This window comes from Oryzias latipes, chromosome 23 (assembly GCF_002234675.1).
Source record: "Oryzias latipes chromosome 23, ASM223467v1".
NCBI lineage: Eukaryota > Metazoa > Chordata > Actinopteri > Beloniformes > Adrianichthyidae > Oryzias > Oryzias latipes.
In genome coordinates, this window is record NC_019881.2 from 8,260,108 (window position 1) to 8,277,169 (window position 17,062).

A 17,062-nucleotide genomic window follows, 5' to 3' on the forward strand; every position below is an offset into this window, starting at 1 on the left:
TGTCACTTTAAAAAGTTATAGTAAATAAATAATGAGTTATTTAACATTAAGGAGTAGTTACATTTATTTTTCATTACACTTAGTTACATGTATAAGTTATATCTGGCCCTTTAAGGACAACCACTATGCTGATGTGGCCCTCAGTGAAAATGAGTCTGACACCCCTGCCTTAGACCGATTTGAACCAGTAAATGTTAGTGATGACTTCTGGCTCCAATATGTCAGCATACGTTAGCAGGAAAACAGGAACTGAATTGGCTTCATTTCGTTTGGGTCGGAAGTAAGCCATTTCCTGGGAGTGATGTCACACGCACTCAGTCCAGTTATCATACATAGCCAAAAGATTTAACCTGGAAACACTGCATTTGGCACAATCATTCACATATATTATGCTTTGTTAAGGTCAACTATAGGTCCATCAACTACAAATACAAAAATCATGTCCCTATTTATGTCAAAACTTTAGTTTGAATAAAATGAAAAAGCTTGTGAAAACTGCCAATATTTGGTGTAAGCTTGGACCTAAACTCAAATTCAAACGGAAAATTGCTCTTATCTGTAACCCACTTCTAGTTGACATTGGATGAACTGAAACATTTGTTTTAATGGTTGGCTTTAAATGTGTTAACTGAATATGGGGGCTTGGTTAAAGCTCGATTCGTCAAAATTACTAAGAAAAAACTCTTTTGACATCAGAGCAAAGATACATGGATCAAAGTTGGGTCCTTGGCAGGAAAAATACTTTAGGAGCCCCTGTTGTACAAGGAATATCTACGAAATTTGCATAAAAGGCTGGATTTCATCTGCTGGCATAAAAAATTTGCAGCCCTCGGGGGTGTGTTGCTGGAATAATGGACTTTGGGAAGCTTTCTGGCTCTATTTAGAGCATGGCAAGCTTAAACCAGAGCTCACTGGCTGTGTAGGGAAGGCATACACACAGAGGGAGCACAGAAGACAGGACAGGAACCTTCTGTAAAATATGACCTGGATTAAATAATTAAGTCTTTGAGTGATTGCTTTTATTTTTGCATTCATAATACATTATAAGCTGAAATTAACAAGAGACGCTTAAATCAACAAGTCAATGATGACAATTTAATTTAAATTCATTCAAACAGCTGATGTAAGACCATTTTAAGTACTAAAATTAGTCAAGTTAGCCAGAGGCGCTGTCCAAATTAGCACAATACAAGACTAATTGGCAGCTGGAGAGACTGGGGCACCGTGGGGTCAACTTAAAGTCGTGACTCAATTGGGCGAATGCGGGGATATGTTGAAACTGCATTTACTTTTCCATTTTTATTCATATTCAAGTTTTGGGGAGAGTCATTGATTTATATACAATTTTAGAGGGAGTCATGCTTAAAAGCACTTTAATTGGTCACATGCCTGGATAATAATAAAAAGTGGCCATTTTAGCATGACTAAGTGACCCTTCCAGCACAAAATCGCTGGCAGTAGAGCAATGTTTTTTCATAATGTTTTGTCCGTTTGATGTGGAAATGGTCTGTAAAGGCCTATGTGACATTATGGTTCTGATGCTGTTTTGCAACCACACACCAATACACACAACCACTTTACAAACAAAAAAAGGCCCTGCCTGGTCAGCAAGATGTCTGTCTTCATCTATTTAGCTCTAAAACGGTTTCTCCCTGCATGTGGAGTTCGAGATATTTCCCTGTTCAAGAACGGGGATGTATGGCTAAAGCTACGGTCTCACTGCCCTCGGCAATGCATGTTCAAGCGGCCACTTCTGATGGACAGTCCATGTTAGTGTGCGTATATCTGAGTGTTGGGCTTCTGCGTTCAGAACCGTGCATTATGCATGTGAATGCAGCTTTACATTAAAAAGTCTCTTATTTTTTGGTAAAAAACTATCCAGTTAGTCTTAATTTATAACTGGAGGGATTAGAACTCCTTGGGATCTTTGGTTTTAGCTTTAGAGGAAGGAGCTGCCAATTAAAGCTACAGCTCATTAAAGACACTGCCTAAGTTAACCAACAGCCAAAATGCATTAATTTTTAGGAAAAAAAAGAGATGCCTGGCTATTAAAAAACTAAGTCCGAGCTAATGAGCCTTTTCTCCTAATAGAAAATTAAAGGAAACCGGAAATATGACTCCACTGCACACCTGGTTCATTAGGCTGCCAACCATTTAGTGATAACAAAACATCTTAGTGGAAAACTTTGTTTAGCTAAATTAAACTTACGAGAGGTCCAAATAAATGGACCCTGTTGAGAGACCACTCAGACGAGACGACACCGGACATAGGAGGTATTTAAAAGGCACTGGCTGCATGTAATTGGGCAAACTGCAGACCCCCACCCTCGTGCCCTCAATTAAGTGCAATGGTGTACAGCCGATGTGGGCGGGAAGTAGCTCAGGTCACAACCAGGATCATCGATTAATTACAGTGCTGAGGCATCCAGTCTCCATCAGACAGTTTAGAAAGCAGTAATATAGAAGGGGGGAGGGGGTCGTCTCTCGTGCATTGCACATAATTAGTTGGAAGTCAAGGTCACAAACAAACACAAGCAGGGGGACGAGCATACAAATAAAAGCACACCATCCATTGTTCCCCATGAGTTTTTTTCTTTTTTTTTCTCTCTCAAGCGTTCCTACGTGCCATCTTGCTCTCTCAGGGGCAACAAGGCACAGCTTCTATTAATTTCCTGAATGAACCCTCTATGGGCTGATAGTTATTTATGGATAGCAACATTTTATGCACAACACATGCTTGCTACTATTAATTATCTGCAGAGTAAGACTGGGAAGAATTAAGTACATTTCTAAAAGAATGGATATATTTTATCTATTAAAGTGCCATCAATGGAGAGAATGCTTCTGTTTAATTACTCTGGTAAAACCACATCTTCAATACAACACAAATGAGAATTCATTTTTTTAAAACTACTCATTCATTAAAAAAATATTTAACCTTCTTAAATATAAAGTTATCATTGCCCAACCAATTTTTGAGTACCGGGTTTTTTGGACTATAAGTCGCTCTGCTATTGTTTTTCAAGTTACAGCAGCAGAGAAATGCATAATAAAGAAAAAAAAAATCATACATAAGTTGAACTGGAGTATAAGTCACACTTTTGGGAGAAATTTCTTGACAAGAACTGATATTTCATCTTTAAATGCAAATTACAATAACAATAATTGACTGATTATATTCATGCTTCACTACCGTAACAGTTTTTAGCTTCATGAAACAAACAAGGAATCTAGTATATTAGCGTAACATATAAACAACTAAAAAAAGTTGCATTTCCTGTGGAAATACGTTTGATTGTGTAATTGCTAAAGGTGGTTGCTTTTATTTGCTTAATTGCGTAACTTTTAGCAGAAGAAGCTGAATTTATTTAAATGAAAAAGGTTGGATTGCTTTGCTAAAGCTGTTTTTGTAAAATTTGCTGAAGTTTTTGGAGCTATAAGTGTAAAGCCTTACCATTGTAATGCTCCAATTATGTAAAACGTAAATTGCAGAAATAATTGCAGAAGTAAGCTAAATTGTACATGAATGGCAAACATGGGATACTGAAAGAGGAAATGCAAGGATGAGGATGAGCTAGCATGGTACTCAAATATGTTTTAATAAGCTTTAAAAACCTCAGTAAATGCCAAATTAGCTAAGTGAATTAGCATCATGTAAATATAACAGTTACATAATAAATTAGCATTAAAATTCAAAGGGTTGTCCAAATTAGCACCTAAAGCTAGCATGATGCTGATATAAAGGTTTAATCTAATCTAGTTAAAAATACTCATACAAACAGAATTTATTCCAAACACGTGTAATGAAGTGGATCTGTTTTGGATATATTAGCAAACTGTGAATAAAAAATACTGAAAGCGTCAAAGGTCCCCTGGAGTTTGCATAGCCTGTATCAATGTGTCTGTGTGTACGAACGAGTGCCGTCTTCATGGTTTCGGGTTTAAAGTCCAGGTCTGAAATATTTAAGCCCGGCATATAACTGACCAGTGGCTCTTCTTCTCAGTTGCTGTCAAAAGCAGTTACTGATACTGTCTTCAAAAACAAACAACAAAAATCACACTTTAGTTGCAATTGATAACTAAAATGTGTGAATTTGTGAGTGCATGGGTGTGTGATTGTGGCAGTGCAATGGACTGGCGCCAGCTCAGGGTGTACCCCACTTTCGCCCTACAATACCTGGATTGGGGTATTCTCGTTAATCAAAAGCTGCAATAATGGTGTCAGAAAGAAGCAGAACAGTTCATCATCAATCATCCAATTGTAAAATTTGGATAGAGGTTCAACTATAAACACAATGCCAAAAATATCACAGCTGGTATTGATTGGTTTCCAAATTTGGTTGTAGATAAACCTCAATCCTTACATGCATCTGTATGAGGGTTGATTCATATGGGTTCTGCTGGTTTTGGGTTATCCAGGCCCATGGAGGGTAATGCAGATGAGGAAAAAAGTGTGCACCAACATTTTTGCTCTACGGTCTCACTGAGCTATCCACAAACTTGACATTTCACGCCGGCCACCTGCGAGCCCCATACAGATTTGCCTATTATTTGCCTTCAAACAGCCCGTATCAAGTCGTAAACGGTAAAATGTGGTAAAAAAGTTGACATATCATATGATGTTAGCGTACGCGATAATAGGTGATACTGTAAGAAAGAATATAAATGGAAAAATATCTTAGCACAAGTGAGTTTAGGTAGCTGGACAACAGTTTTGCTAAATCCTCCATCATGCACATTTAGAACTGACAGATGGGGTGTACCCAGCAACAGAAACAATAAAGCTAAACGGAGCCCTGTGCTCCAGTCTGTATGCAATTATTTGCACCTCCACATAGTCCGGCTTCAAAAATATGCAAGACAGTTTTGACAAAATAACGGAAGACGTTCACCTGAATTTAGACCACTCCAAATCATAAATGCTGGGCCTATAGGGGATTTTCTGATAAATGCACATTCATTGAAGAGGAATGGACAGTGGTATGTGAGTAAAACAGAGGATGTAGCGTCATTAGCTCCTATAGTGATGGTCTAAAACATTGGCCCCCAACCTTTTTAACGCCGTGGGCCGGTATGATGTCATACAAAGTTTTCACGGACCGGTCTTAAAGATGTGGTGGGCGATTATTGAAGCAACGCTACGATGAAGGAGGAGCAGCGACATGAAGAGACAAACTCTGAGCTTTTATTTGGGAAAGCATGTCTTTGTACATCGCACAGGTGTCATCAACCTCTCCCCTTCCCACACTCATGGTGCAAAAAAGAGTTTCTTTTTTTTTGGAAGTCGAAGGCTCCTCTTCTGTCCCCTGGCTGGGCCTATTCCTCTTGGCAAAGAAACTTTCCAGAGACGTTTGTTTTTTACTAATTTTTTATTTTAGCAATACCATATCACTTGATCAAGAAGAGCGCCTTGGCTTGCATCATGAGTGTCATAGACAGATTTAACAGAAAATTGAGCAATTTTTCAAAATAAAACAACTTTCAGATTCCGAAGTAATTAAAATGGAAGTCATGAAAGTTATTTATTCTTTCTGTGTGGCCCGGTACCAAATGACCCACGGACAGCTCATTTGGTCTAAAACTTGTGAAAGCAAAAGCAGTGGGTTGTTAAGGCCACCTTATGGCTGTTCAGTGCTGCATGTTGGATATAATGAGTCATAAAGCTTTATTCCTGACAGTCTTCTTAAAAACAAAATGTTTGTTATGTTCATTATTCTCTCAAATTTCAAAGACCTGTATTTTTTTCAGCTAAGAAAGATTACCCCAATCAAACTGACGCATCTTCGCAAAATAATCCAGTTGTGCAACATCGTCATTGATGAAAAACTGTGAATAAATTTAAATATTTGGCTTCAAAGTGACATAATTTATACAAAAGTTTATCTGTTAGACACAAACATAAGCACATGGATACCTGGATGCCGTCCAGCAGTTTGCTCATGCACCAGAAGCTGTCAGCCTCAATGTTCCTCAGAGCCTCTTCCTGGAGGCTCGACACGTCAAAGTTTTCCACTTCCTCCTCTAGAGATGAGAAAAGGAAAAACAATAGCAGAGTGAGGAATTTGCTGTGCACAAAGGAACAGATGAATGAAAAGGGATATATGGAAACAAAAACAGAAAGGTAAAATGGTACAGACAGTTCCAGAAAGGCTGTAAGAGAAAGAACAAACAAGGACAGAGAGTTTTTAAAGTGTCAAGAGCTGTCAAAAGAATTGTGACAACCTTCATGATTTTTTAAAACTGTGATGTCATGTTTGCCTGTCTTTCTGGTGTCAAACAACAGGGAGTAAAGGACAAAAAGAAAAGAAAAAGTAATAGATTTAAACATTACAAAATTGCTAGAGATACTTATCAATATACTACATGGATTATATTATTGACTGTATCTAGAAACATGCATGAGATGTAAAAAAGGAATCTAGTCCAACTGTACTGGTAACTAGACATAACCTTGGGCTATTAATTACTATAGCAACCAGCATTTCCTGTTGTAAATTTCTTCATGAAAGGCACCCTTTAAACAACCACAAACATCTTTCAACTGCGCTTATGCCTTATTCACAATAATTCATATCTCGCAATGTAGAGCAATAGTTTGTAAGGAACACTTGTGACACATGCAAAGATCAAGTAAGGGTACGTAGTACAGATGTTTTATTTTGGCGACCCTGCAAATACTGCAGACTGTGCAATGAGACACTAAGTGCTGTTCAAGTGATAAGTGCGTGCTCCTTGCCTGTACAGGTTTGCCTATTTTTTGTCTGCAGACAGTCCATATCTAGCTGCAAGGACAGTTGTGACTAATGCTTTACCAACAACTAGAGTGTGGCATAAGGCACTGTACAACAGGGTCACCCATTCATTCATCATTGGTGTATGCGACTCCTCACAAATATGTCAAAATACACTTTTCAATGAGCCTAAAAGAAACTGCAAGACACACCTGTGCATCTTAAGGAGATTAAAGTTTGTCTTGAACCGGCTGCTCCTCTCTTTGACCCTCCATGCCAAAAAAACAACCTAAAAAACCCTGCAGTGTCGGTATTGATTAACCCCTGTACAGTTGCATGTGACTATACCTTTAGATCTTACAGGCTAACTTACATCTGCTGTCTCTTTTTCAGATTTAATATTCTAGAAGATTGTTTTCTAGCTAAGCCTCATCCACCATAAACTTGCTTTTGTAATTGTGATAGATTATAGATATAAATAATCCTTCCTTTCTCTTTCGGCTTTTCCCATCAGGGGTCGCCACAGTGAACGAGTCGCATGGTAAACTTGGCAATGTTTTACGCCGGATGCCCTTCCTGACGCAACCTTCTCAAAGCAACCGGGCTTGGGACCATAGATATAAATGATACTTAGTGTAAAAAAAAAGTCTATAGAAGGTTAGACCATTGTCGAGATTACCAACGTTCACTTCCATCAACAGCCCTCAAGTCTACGAGCTAATTGGAAAAATGTCTGACCAATCAGCATCAACCTTCAGCAACAGTGAGCATTGCACTTGGAATACTGGCACAAAACACTCCATGATCATCTGGCAGTTGATCGTGCAGGAAGAAAGCAACTAATGGACAACTTGCCCGCCCAAATACCATCTTCATCATCATAAAATAACAAAGAACAATGGTTACGCTTCTTTGAGCATCAAGAAAATGTCAAAGTGTTTGTACATGAAAAATAGTCAGTACATTTTCTATTTAGGGTTGTGAACATACTTAACATATATTTCAAAGGATAAGATAAAACGATGCTACTTTGTTTTGCATTTGTACAGATATTAATAGCAGAAAACACATCATTAACTTTAAAGAGCTGCCTTGATGTATTCCACCATGAAGTTTTTATAAGCCTATATTTATCATTTCCCTACTTTCACATTGGATAATTTGTCTAAATGTTGACTTCTGTGTTCATTTGAATGTTTACGGCACCTGTACACTGCAGTAAAAAAATTAGAGCAAAAGCAGTCTGTTGGTGGGAGGTGACACATGTCACTTGAGCTGTAAGATAAACTGCGTGTAAATATGTAGTTAGGCTTTAACACATCTTGGCGACTGAAAAAAAGCATCTTTCAAAGTGGCATCACAAAGATTCGTCCCCAGAGTGACTTCAACAAAGGGTGTCATCAGATGTCATTAAGAGCAACAGTGTGTGACGGACCACGGGGGCTCTGACGAGCTCTTGACAAGCAACTGACAGCCAATGGAGGGAAGACAGGATGAGACTGATTAACAATGATCTGGAGAGAAAAGGGGGGGAAAAGAGCAAGCATGAAAGAGAAAAAGAGCAAATGTGTGTGTGTGTATGCTTTTGTATATGTGGTCATGCAGACTTAACAACAAAAGTTTAACCCACTTAGAATTCCTATTAGACACTTGTGCACACATGTAAGATATGGCAGCTCTGTCTAGTATCCATTTCAACATGTGAAACGCTGACAAGACTGTAAAGAGCATCCTTGAATGGAATGACAGATAGCTGCTGGACATCTGGCCAGCAGGTCACAACTTTAGAGACACTAACAGGAGTATCACTACAGGAAAGACTACATGGTTTGAATCAGAGAATAAAGTTGATTACTTTTCACCTGCAATAATTTAAGGTGCGGGGTTTTTGGGTTGTTCGCGCCGGGTCGTAGAAAGAAAGTCAGTTCAAGGTGCATCTTCATTGGAGCGCAGGTGTGTCTTGCAGTTCTCTTGAAGCTTGTTGATAATAAAACGTGTGATTCTCGTGCATGTGGTAAGTGTATTGTGAAGTATTTGGAAGGCTTGTGTAAGTGGCTTTAAGACGTAATGGTGCTACTGTCAGACCCCTTACACCACAGTCGTTGGTAATGCATTACTCACAGGATAGATGCCATCTTCAGCCTTTAATTTGTGATTTGATTATAAAATGTTTCTGTGCTTCTTGGACAACAATAGATGGGGTGAATTTGTAGTTTACCTTGAAATTGTGCTAAAAAGAGGGTATGGTCTTTGTTTTACATATGACATTTAAATCCCTAGTTTGGGAATGGTCTTTATGGATGTACTACATTTAAGCCTGTTTATTATTGCCATGTCCAGATTTTAGAAAAATGTGCTCTGACAACCCATGTTGACCTGTTGCTGCATAGGATCGATTTGCAATTGTAATGATAAACATGATTGGCGTGCGACACACGTTCTTGAACGCTCTATACCTGAGTTCTTGATCGCAAATTCAGCCCATAGACAGTATATTTCACTGGAAAAACTGGGAGTGATGTCACCCATGGAAAATGCTTTACCTCAGATTCCGGCAAAATGAAGCCAATTTCAGACACCATTTTTCCGTGATACAGGCGCTGCCATTTGGTGCCAGTCGACAGTGATTGGTCTAAGTCGGTCTGAACCACGTTTCTAGGACAACTACTGTCGCTAATCCTGAGTAAGCTTGTTCGAAGTCCACACCCTTTCCATTGAAAGTGGCTTGGGAGAATCTGTTAAACATTTAAAGTGGCGGCCAGGGGGGCACCACATGCTTTGATTGAGGCATCTGATTGGTCAGTTTATAACTTGAATAATTTGCGATAAATAAAAATATCATGAAAATAATAGAATTAGCAAGAAGAGGTTAAGAAAAAAATAGAGCAAAAATGGTTATTCTGACAAGTAGAATGACTGAGTAATAGCTATTTATTTCTCAATTGGGATTTCGGCTTATTGGAGCCAGCAGGTACTTCCAATTTGGAACGTGAGGGAAGAGAGGTCAGTATGTCCAGTGACATATACTCTCTATAATTTAGCCCAGGGGTGGCCAACCCTGGTCTTCAAGAGCTGCAGTCCTGCCTGGTCTCCAGCTCTCCTTGAACATCTTTCTGCTGATTGGTTGACTCAAGTAATTTCAAATCCTGATTGACAGAACACACCTAGTTTAGGTAGTCAGATTTAAGCAGTCCAGGCAGAGCCAGCTACAATTCGAAAAGGCTTGGTGCGAAAGGTTGAAGCAAGGCAAATCAAGAGAATACTGCTTCAGGCTTCTTCTTTCACAGCTCTATACCGATATAGGAAAGACTTGGGTGTCATTTAATTCCAGCCCGACACAAACCGCAAGTATCAATTTCTCCTTCATGATCACTTTTCAAATGGTTGGCACTTCCGTGATTTAATTGGGACGCCATCTATACATCAAACAAATTCAAAGTTCAACATGGTTTGACGTTCAACGTCCATTTAAGGGCCGCGCATTTTGTATGTAGAGCCCGAAAAAGGTTGAGGAAACTTGTGTAGCTACAGATGAACATGGGAGGTGAGATTTGAACACGGTCGACTATTAATTGGAAGTGGTCGCTTGAACATTACCAAAGGGGTTGTGATCAGCCGTAATACTCTTGAACATTATTCACACTAAAAAAGAACTTGAACAAAAACTGTTAAAAGCGAGGAAAGAGCAGCCAAAGTTTGAAGAGAAACCTTGGAAAGGCTTTTAGAAAACCTGAAAATATTTGAGTTGACACCACTTTAAAAGATTACAAGGTCTGACTCCTTGGAAGCCCAAAAAAGTAGGGGATAGCTGATGGCTTTTTGCTCAGACAGTGTGTTCTCATATTCCACAATTTTGAAATTCATACCCTTCAAAACAGCTAAATTCATCCTAATGGAAAGAAACGCATCTGTCAGAGAAAGCTGATTAATGAAAACTCTTTAGGCACCCGTTTGAGTCAAGGACAATCAGGGTAATCTCAACGTGGAGTTGGGGCAGCTGTTCTTAAAACATAGAAACAAAAACTTCTACCATCTGACCAATTTAGACCATTTAATTTAATAGTTCCTCTGTGGCCTTGTTGAGTACAATGATGTTGAATGAATGCAAGACTTCTCCATGAGATGGAGCACATCTGAGCACAGCTGACAGCATTAAATAATCTATTGCCATGCTACTCATGGCATACTATTCATTTCATGCCAAAGTACATCTGACCCTAAAGTACAATTTCGTTGGTTTGTGACATTTTTTTTGACCTGCTTTCAGAAATGTAATTGTTTTATTCCCCGATACGCTACCATTATGCTTTGAGTGCAAAATGTGATTAAGTACATTATAGTCAATTGTGCGTCAATATGTTGTGACTGGTCCAGTACCGGCACCATACTAACGACTAGAGTGTGATGTGAAGACACCACATGACAGCTTAACCCATATGCCATAAGCGTGTGCAAATACAAATACTTCATGATATATTCACCACACACACGACAATCGTACAATTCATTTACAATTCACTTGTGCGGCTACCTTAAAGGATGGCCGCACAAGCCGTATGGAACTGGAAGACACAACTGTGCTCCCTTTAAGATGCAGCCGCTCTTTGGTTCTGTTATCTATGGTAATATTCTTTTTTTTTCTCTTTGTGGTATTTGTGGAGTTTGGCATCCTAATTTCTTACCTAATAGCTTCACCCTAGTCCAAATGCTGGCTAAGAGTGGAGTATAATTTTTATGCCAAAGTTTATTGGCAGAACCCAGTCCCTGTTGATAGAGGAAAAAGGGGAACTGGGACCGTCAATTTAAGTATTTTGTAATTTATGGAGCTAACCTTTACCAAATTGTTTATTGGTTAATTTCTTTTCAGTAAATATAACCTTTGTGAAGTTAGTGATTTCATTTGGTGTTTATTTAATACTATGTTGTATGTGGCATTATGTAGGTCACTCCCATTTGTGTCAATAATTTGATCAGCCACTATACAACCCTTCTGTTTTGTCTTCAATTCAGTCTGGTTAGTTTTGATTTGTGTCTCAGTCAGTATAATTTGCATATTAGGTTAACTTTGCTGTCAAACATCCACAGCCGACTCTTTTAATGGGTTGAATATTTTGTTAATTTAATTTGTTTTGTTGTTTTGAGTAAACAAAAAACAGTTTTCTTCACGTAGCTTGTTAATTATTGATTGGTAAATCGCAATGATCAACTAGGGAACTAAACCTGATGGCATTATTTACATTAACATGGAAAGTGTTTCTTAGATAATTAGTCATTGTAGTGATGAGTCTAGAACCTTCCTTAATTTAAGAATACAATAATCAACGCTGAGCGGTGACAGTCTGATGATGCCAACCTGTGGCTGCTTTTTTTTTTCCACCCATCTTCATTCAAGCAGCAGTGTGTTTTGGCAGCATTACAAAACACAAAACAGAATGACTGCCGCCTTTCAGAGACAACACACTGTAATGGCTGACCTGTCATTGAAGGGAAAGATTGCTAATTACTTTCCAAGCCTCTGTAGAGGTTTTTCTTTTTTTTTGTTTCGTCCAGAAAATTCTCTTGGTAATTACTTTTGGCGCTCCGACTTTACAGAAAGGACCGGCTGACAATACATCTCTGGGACATGATCCGAGTCCCAAAGGAAATGCTTTAAAAATGAGAACCGGGGGGAATTTTTAGGAAGTTCAAGCTTCAATGAGCTTCACATTGATTAATGGGAGTCTCAGCGGCTTGAGTTCTGTGCCTCTGTAATAATCTTCTGCCAAATAATACTTGCTCAGAGGGAAAGTGCAAACTGTTGAGAGAGCAGGTTCTGACATTTACTTTGGTAGGAGATGAGAACTCAACACAGCCAAGTCGTTAAGAAGCAGACCGTTGCACATATGAAAATTTGTGATCAAACTGGCAGAAGCGGAATACAGACAGTGGTAGTAGGTAGTAGGTATTTATGTTAAGAGATTTTCCAATGTGGGCTGCATGGTGGCGTAGTGGTTAGCGCTCTTGCCTCACAGCAAGAAGGCCCCAGTTCAAGTCCCGGCTGGGGGACCTTTCTGTGTGGAGTTTGCATGTTCACCCCGTGCATGCGTGGGTTTTCTCCGGGGACTCCGGCTTCCCACCGTCCAAAAAGGTGTTAGGTGTGAATATAAGAGTGCATGGGTGTGTGATTGCGAACACTCTACCCTGCGACAGACTGGCGACCTGTCCAGGGTGCCCCCTGCCTTCGCCCACAAGTGGCCGGGATGGGCTCCGTGACCAAGAAAGGGAATAAACGGTAGAAGATGACTGAATGAAAATATTCCAATGTTCTTTAGTAAATGTTTTACAAATCATTGGCTGCGGGGGTGGAGGGTAGTTCTCCGTATCACAGATTCTGCGTATTTGCGGGTGTCTCTAGTCCCTTACCCCTGCAAGTAGGAGGAAAAGCTGTATTTGAATCTTAAGAAGGTAAAACCTGATAATGATCAGACCTAAAAGAAAAGAAACTTCACAATTTAAAGTGATGTCTTGGCTAAAACTGCAGTCTTACGAATAAAAAGGTTAACAACTCCAGAGAGATTAGGTCAGAAAGGAAAATATCAAGTCTGCAAAGCTGTTATGGTTCTATTTATTAGTGGAGGGAATTTTGAGTCTCAAATTGAGAAATTTATAAATGATCAAGAACAGATTATTACAGCATGTGTTGTCTGGATTGGCCAGACAAATAAGCATTTAGACTGTCCTTCAGTTTGTTTGTGTAACAATAAAGTTCAAATACTGTATTGTTAGCTTTAACATTAGTTCTTTCTTTGACGACAAAGATGTAAGTAACTAGTTGGCGATCAATTAGCCTGTTGGACACAGAAAATGCAATATCTTGGGGTTACCGGATGTTTGGATTGACTATGGTAATGCGATTATCAAAAAATCCTTAAAGACGATAATGTTTTAATCATTTATGAGCAGTCTTCAAAAACTCTTGTTTTTCACTTAAACCCCCGACCGCTAGTTGGCATCCCAGCACACTGAGCCTCTTTGAGCATTACAATTGGATAGTAATGAAAGTGACTGATGCGGATGAAACAGAGCTAAACTTACTTACACTAGGATCAGCCATTGGACATTTCTTTAATTGTCAGCAATGACTAAGGATGGACACAGGGTGGGAAGTATTGGGCTGATTCAAAGCCACTGTGTAGCCGCTTGTTGCTACATAGTGGGGCAGTAGTGTGAAAGGTCTTACCCAAGGAGAGGTTGCGCCCCCCTGGGAAATGAACCCTGGTTTCCAAGCCAACTGAGCCATCCAGCCGCTACATCACTGAACCATAATGTTTTAAAAAAAGGGAATATGGGTGGGGTTAACACCCAAAACAATCTGTAGGTTTTAAAAAATGTCTTTAAAGCTCGTTCTGGAACTGAAAATCCAATGGTCGCTAGTCTAAAAGCACAACTTTGATTAAAAAGTTTAAAATAAAACGGCTCAGACCTGTTCGGCCTAGTCCCCTCTGCGAGGCGCTACAGAGGCATAAGAACCAAAATGAATACTCAAAAACAGCTTCTTTCCCAAGGCAATAACCATGTTCAATTCTGAAATGCACAGATAAAACTTGTAATAGCCCATCCATATGTACGTGTTTATATGTATATATATTTATCCATAGTTCTGTCCACTTAAGTATTTACCCAACTTCAACACTCTACCTCATTGCTACCTCTTGCACATCTGACACGTTTGCACACAATTCTTTATTAAAGTTTATATTTGTACACTTGTACATGTTTTATAGACTGCTTAATTTTATATAACCTTATTTTCGTCTTGCACTGAAATAGTGATGCTTCAATTTCATTGTACAATGGACAATGACAATAAAAGCGTATCTATCTATCTATCTATCTATCTATCTATCTATCTATCTATAATGACTGTGCTTGCAAAAAGTAAAATCAAGATATTAAATGAAATCGAAAAGATAATAAGTGTGTTTGTGCTGAATGTGTATATGTTTGTCATAAAGTTTAACTGATTTACTTTGGACGAATGGCCTGATTTTACAATAAGCTGCCAAGTGTTTATTTAAAACTTGAGCTCCTCTCACTTAAGGTTTCAAACCAGCTTATTGAATATGAATTGAAAGTGTTGCCCATGTAAATCTCTCTTCACAAAGCTGCTTCCCTCCTGCAATTGGCCAAATTCCTGCAAGGCCCCAGGGATCATTTCCTGTTTGTCCTGGCTCAGAGGGCAACTTGTCTAGAGAGACCAATTGCTTGGTTGCTGCCAGCTGTGAGCACTTGGCACAGCTTGGCACACAGAGTCAGGTCACACCTCCAGAGACGGAGTGCTGGCACGTGCCTGAATGCACACACAAACATGCATTTGCGCCAGTGCTGCCATCTGCCCTTGTACAACTGCGGGCCACAAGGTACCATGATGTAAGATGATGAACGAGCTTGTTTAGCCTGATGTAATCATAAAGTGTTCCTGCGAAGGCAGCAACTGGCAATAAACAAAAAAAAGGAGGCATTTCAGTTTGACAACCTTCTGCTAGTTCAGATTAATCACAAGCAAACCTGAGCTGTAGACTGCCAAGGAGAGATAGCGGCGAATTGGCTTTAACAAGATTTCCCGCACAGTAATGCAGTCGTTACTTATAATTTACAGCAGTGGCTCCGCTTAAATCTAATGAATCTAATGACTCAGCTCAGGTGCCAAATCCAAACACGCCACAATCTACTTTTCCCCCACAGAAGTAACACAGCCCAAGGCTTGACACTTAAAAATGTCACACACGGTAGATGCTAGTGAGATTGGTAATACCTCCAACCTGACTTCACACATCGCAGCGGGGAAACAGGAACAAAATATGTGATTTCCTCTCGGCGGCACCATTAGCATGAGCACACCGTTACATTGTTAACGAGAGAGAACATTTTCTGCAGGGGTAACCTCCACGCTGGCGGATAATTAACGGCAAAGTCAACAGTGCAGGCTTGATGTAACAGACATGTGCAAAAATGACAAGGAATAAGAACACAACGAGGACGGAATGATGGTGAGATAAGACGCAAGGTGTAAAGGTGTAGAATAAGGAAGCTAAAGGTATTGGAGATAAGGTCTTTGGTGGAGATGTTCTTCCTTTGAATACATTTTCAAGATTGTGAAAATTCATTTTAATGGTATCTGAGGGTAATCTTTTGCTAAATGAAGTAAAATATTCATTTGTAAATCCTCAAATTACTTTTAAGTGCAGCGTTTTCAAACTCAGAAAGCTTGGAACCAATATGAATGTCAACATTCAGTAAAATCACTGCCTATGCCTATAATATTAACCAAATTGCCCTAAATAATGGTGGCAAAGACAGCTGATTATTTGACCTTCAAGCTTTTAACACCAGAGATGGTGCCGGCAATACCGGAACTCTTCCACCGTTTACATGATCACCGTGAATCAGCTAATGTTGATCTTCACAGCACAAAGCATAAATACATAAATAGAATCCTGGATCTGCAAACTGTGGTTCCAGATAAACATAAACATGACGCCCCTTTTTCCCCTCCATTAGGGCTCTTTGGCTTTAAAGACAAATGTTCACAATTTGAATAAATAATGGAGTTGTAATTTTGGTTAATTTGTTTAAATTAATTTTGTTTTTTTCATTTATATTTAGATATTTTAAAATGTCAGATAACTGAGGAAAAAGATGGTAAATGACAATCTTTTGTCAGGTAGAATACACTTACAGCACATATTCTGTTTTGCTGCACAACAGCAGCTGTGTTTCCATTGCCTATAAAATTGCGCAAATTGGATTTGCAATACTAAATTTGCTTAATGGAAACACGTCCATTAAAAAAAAAATGTCACCTTTACTGAAAGAAAAGTTTTGCACTTGGACGAAGTGGTTTTTGAAAAAAAAAAAAAAAAAAAACAATAAACTAGAAAAGTTGCATTTCCGGTGGAAATAGGTTTGATTGCATAATTGCTAAAGGTGGTTGCTTTTAATTGCTTAATTGTATAACTTTTAGCAGAAGAAGTTGAAGTTTATTGAAAGGAAAGAGGTTGAACAAATTGCTGAAGCCTTTTGCATAAACTCGCATAAGCTTTGAGAGCAAAGCTGCAGAAGAGCATTTACACTGTTATGCAGAAAATGTTGTTTAATTGCATAAAAACAATATGTTGCAAAAAGAAAATGCAGTACTAATTGTATTGTATATAAATGGCAGAAAAGGGGTACTGAAAGAGGAAAGGCAAGGATGTACCAAGAAAATTGAGGAAAACAGATGAACAATAGTTTGATTGTATTACGTAAACAAATTAATAAATGGAACACATCACTGCACAAATTAATAGGTC

The 17,062-nt window shown here is 38.9% G+C and overlaps 1 protein-coding gene across 3 annotated transcripts in view; it reads right to left on the reverse strand.

The window, feature by feature from the left end:
* tbc1d22a (TBC1 domain family member 22A) overlaps positions 1-17,062 on the reverse strand; it is a 143,123-nt gene that overhangs the window by 39,233 nt on the left and 86,828 nt on the right. For all 3 annotated transcript variants that reach the window (XM_023952363.1, XM_023952361.1, XM_023952362.1), the window contains one exon: positions 5,915-6,021. In XM_023952363.1, the coding sequence (XP_023808131.1) occupies positions 5,915-6,021 (107 nt within the window). The remainder of the gene's footprint in view (positions 1-5,914; positions 6,022-17,062) is intronic.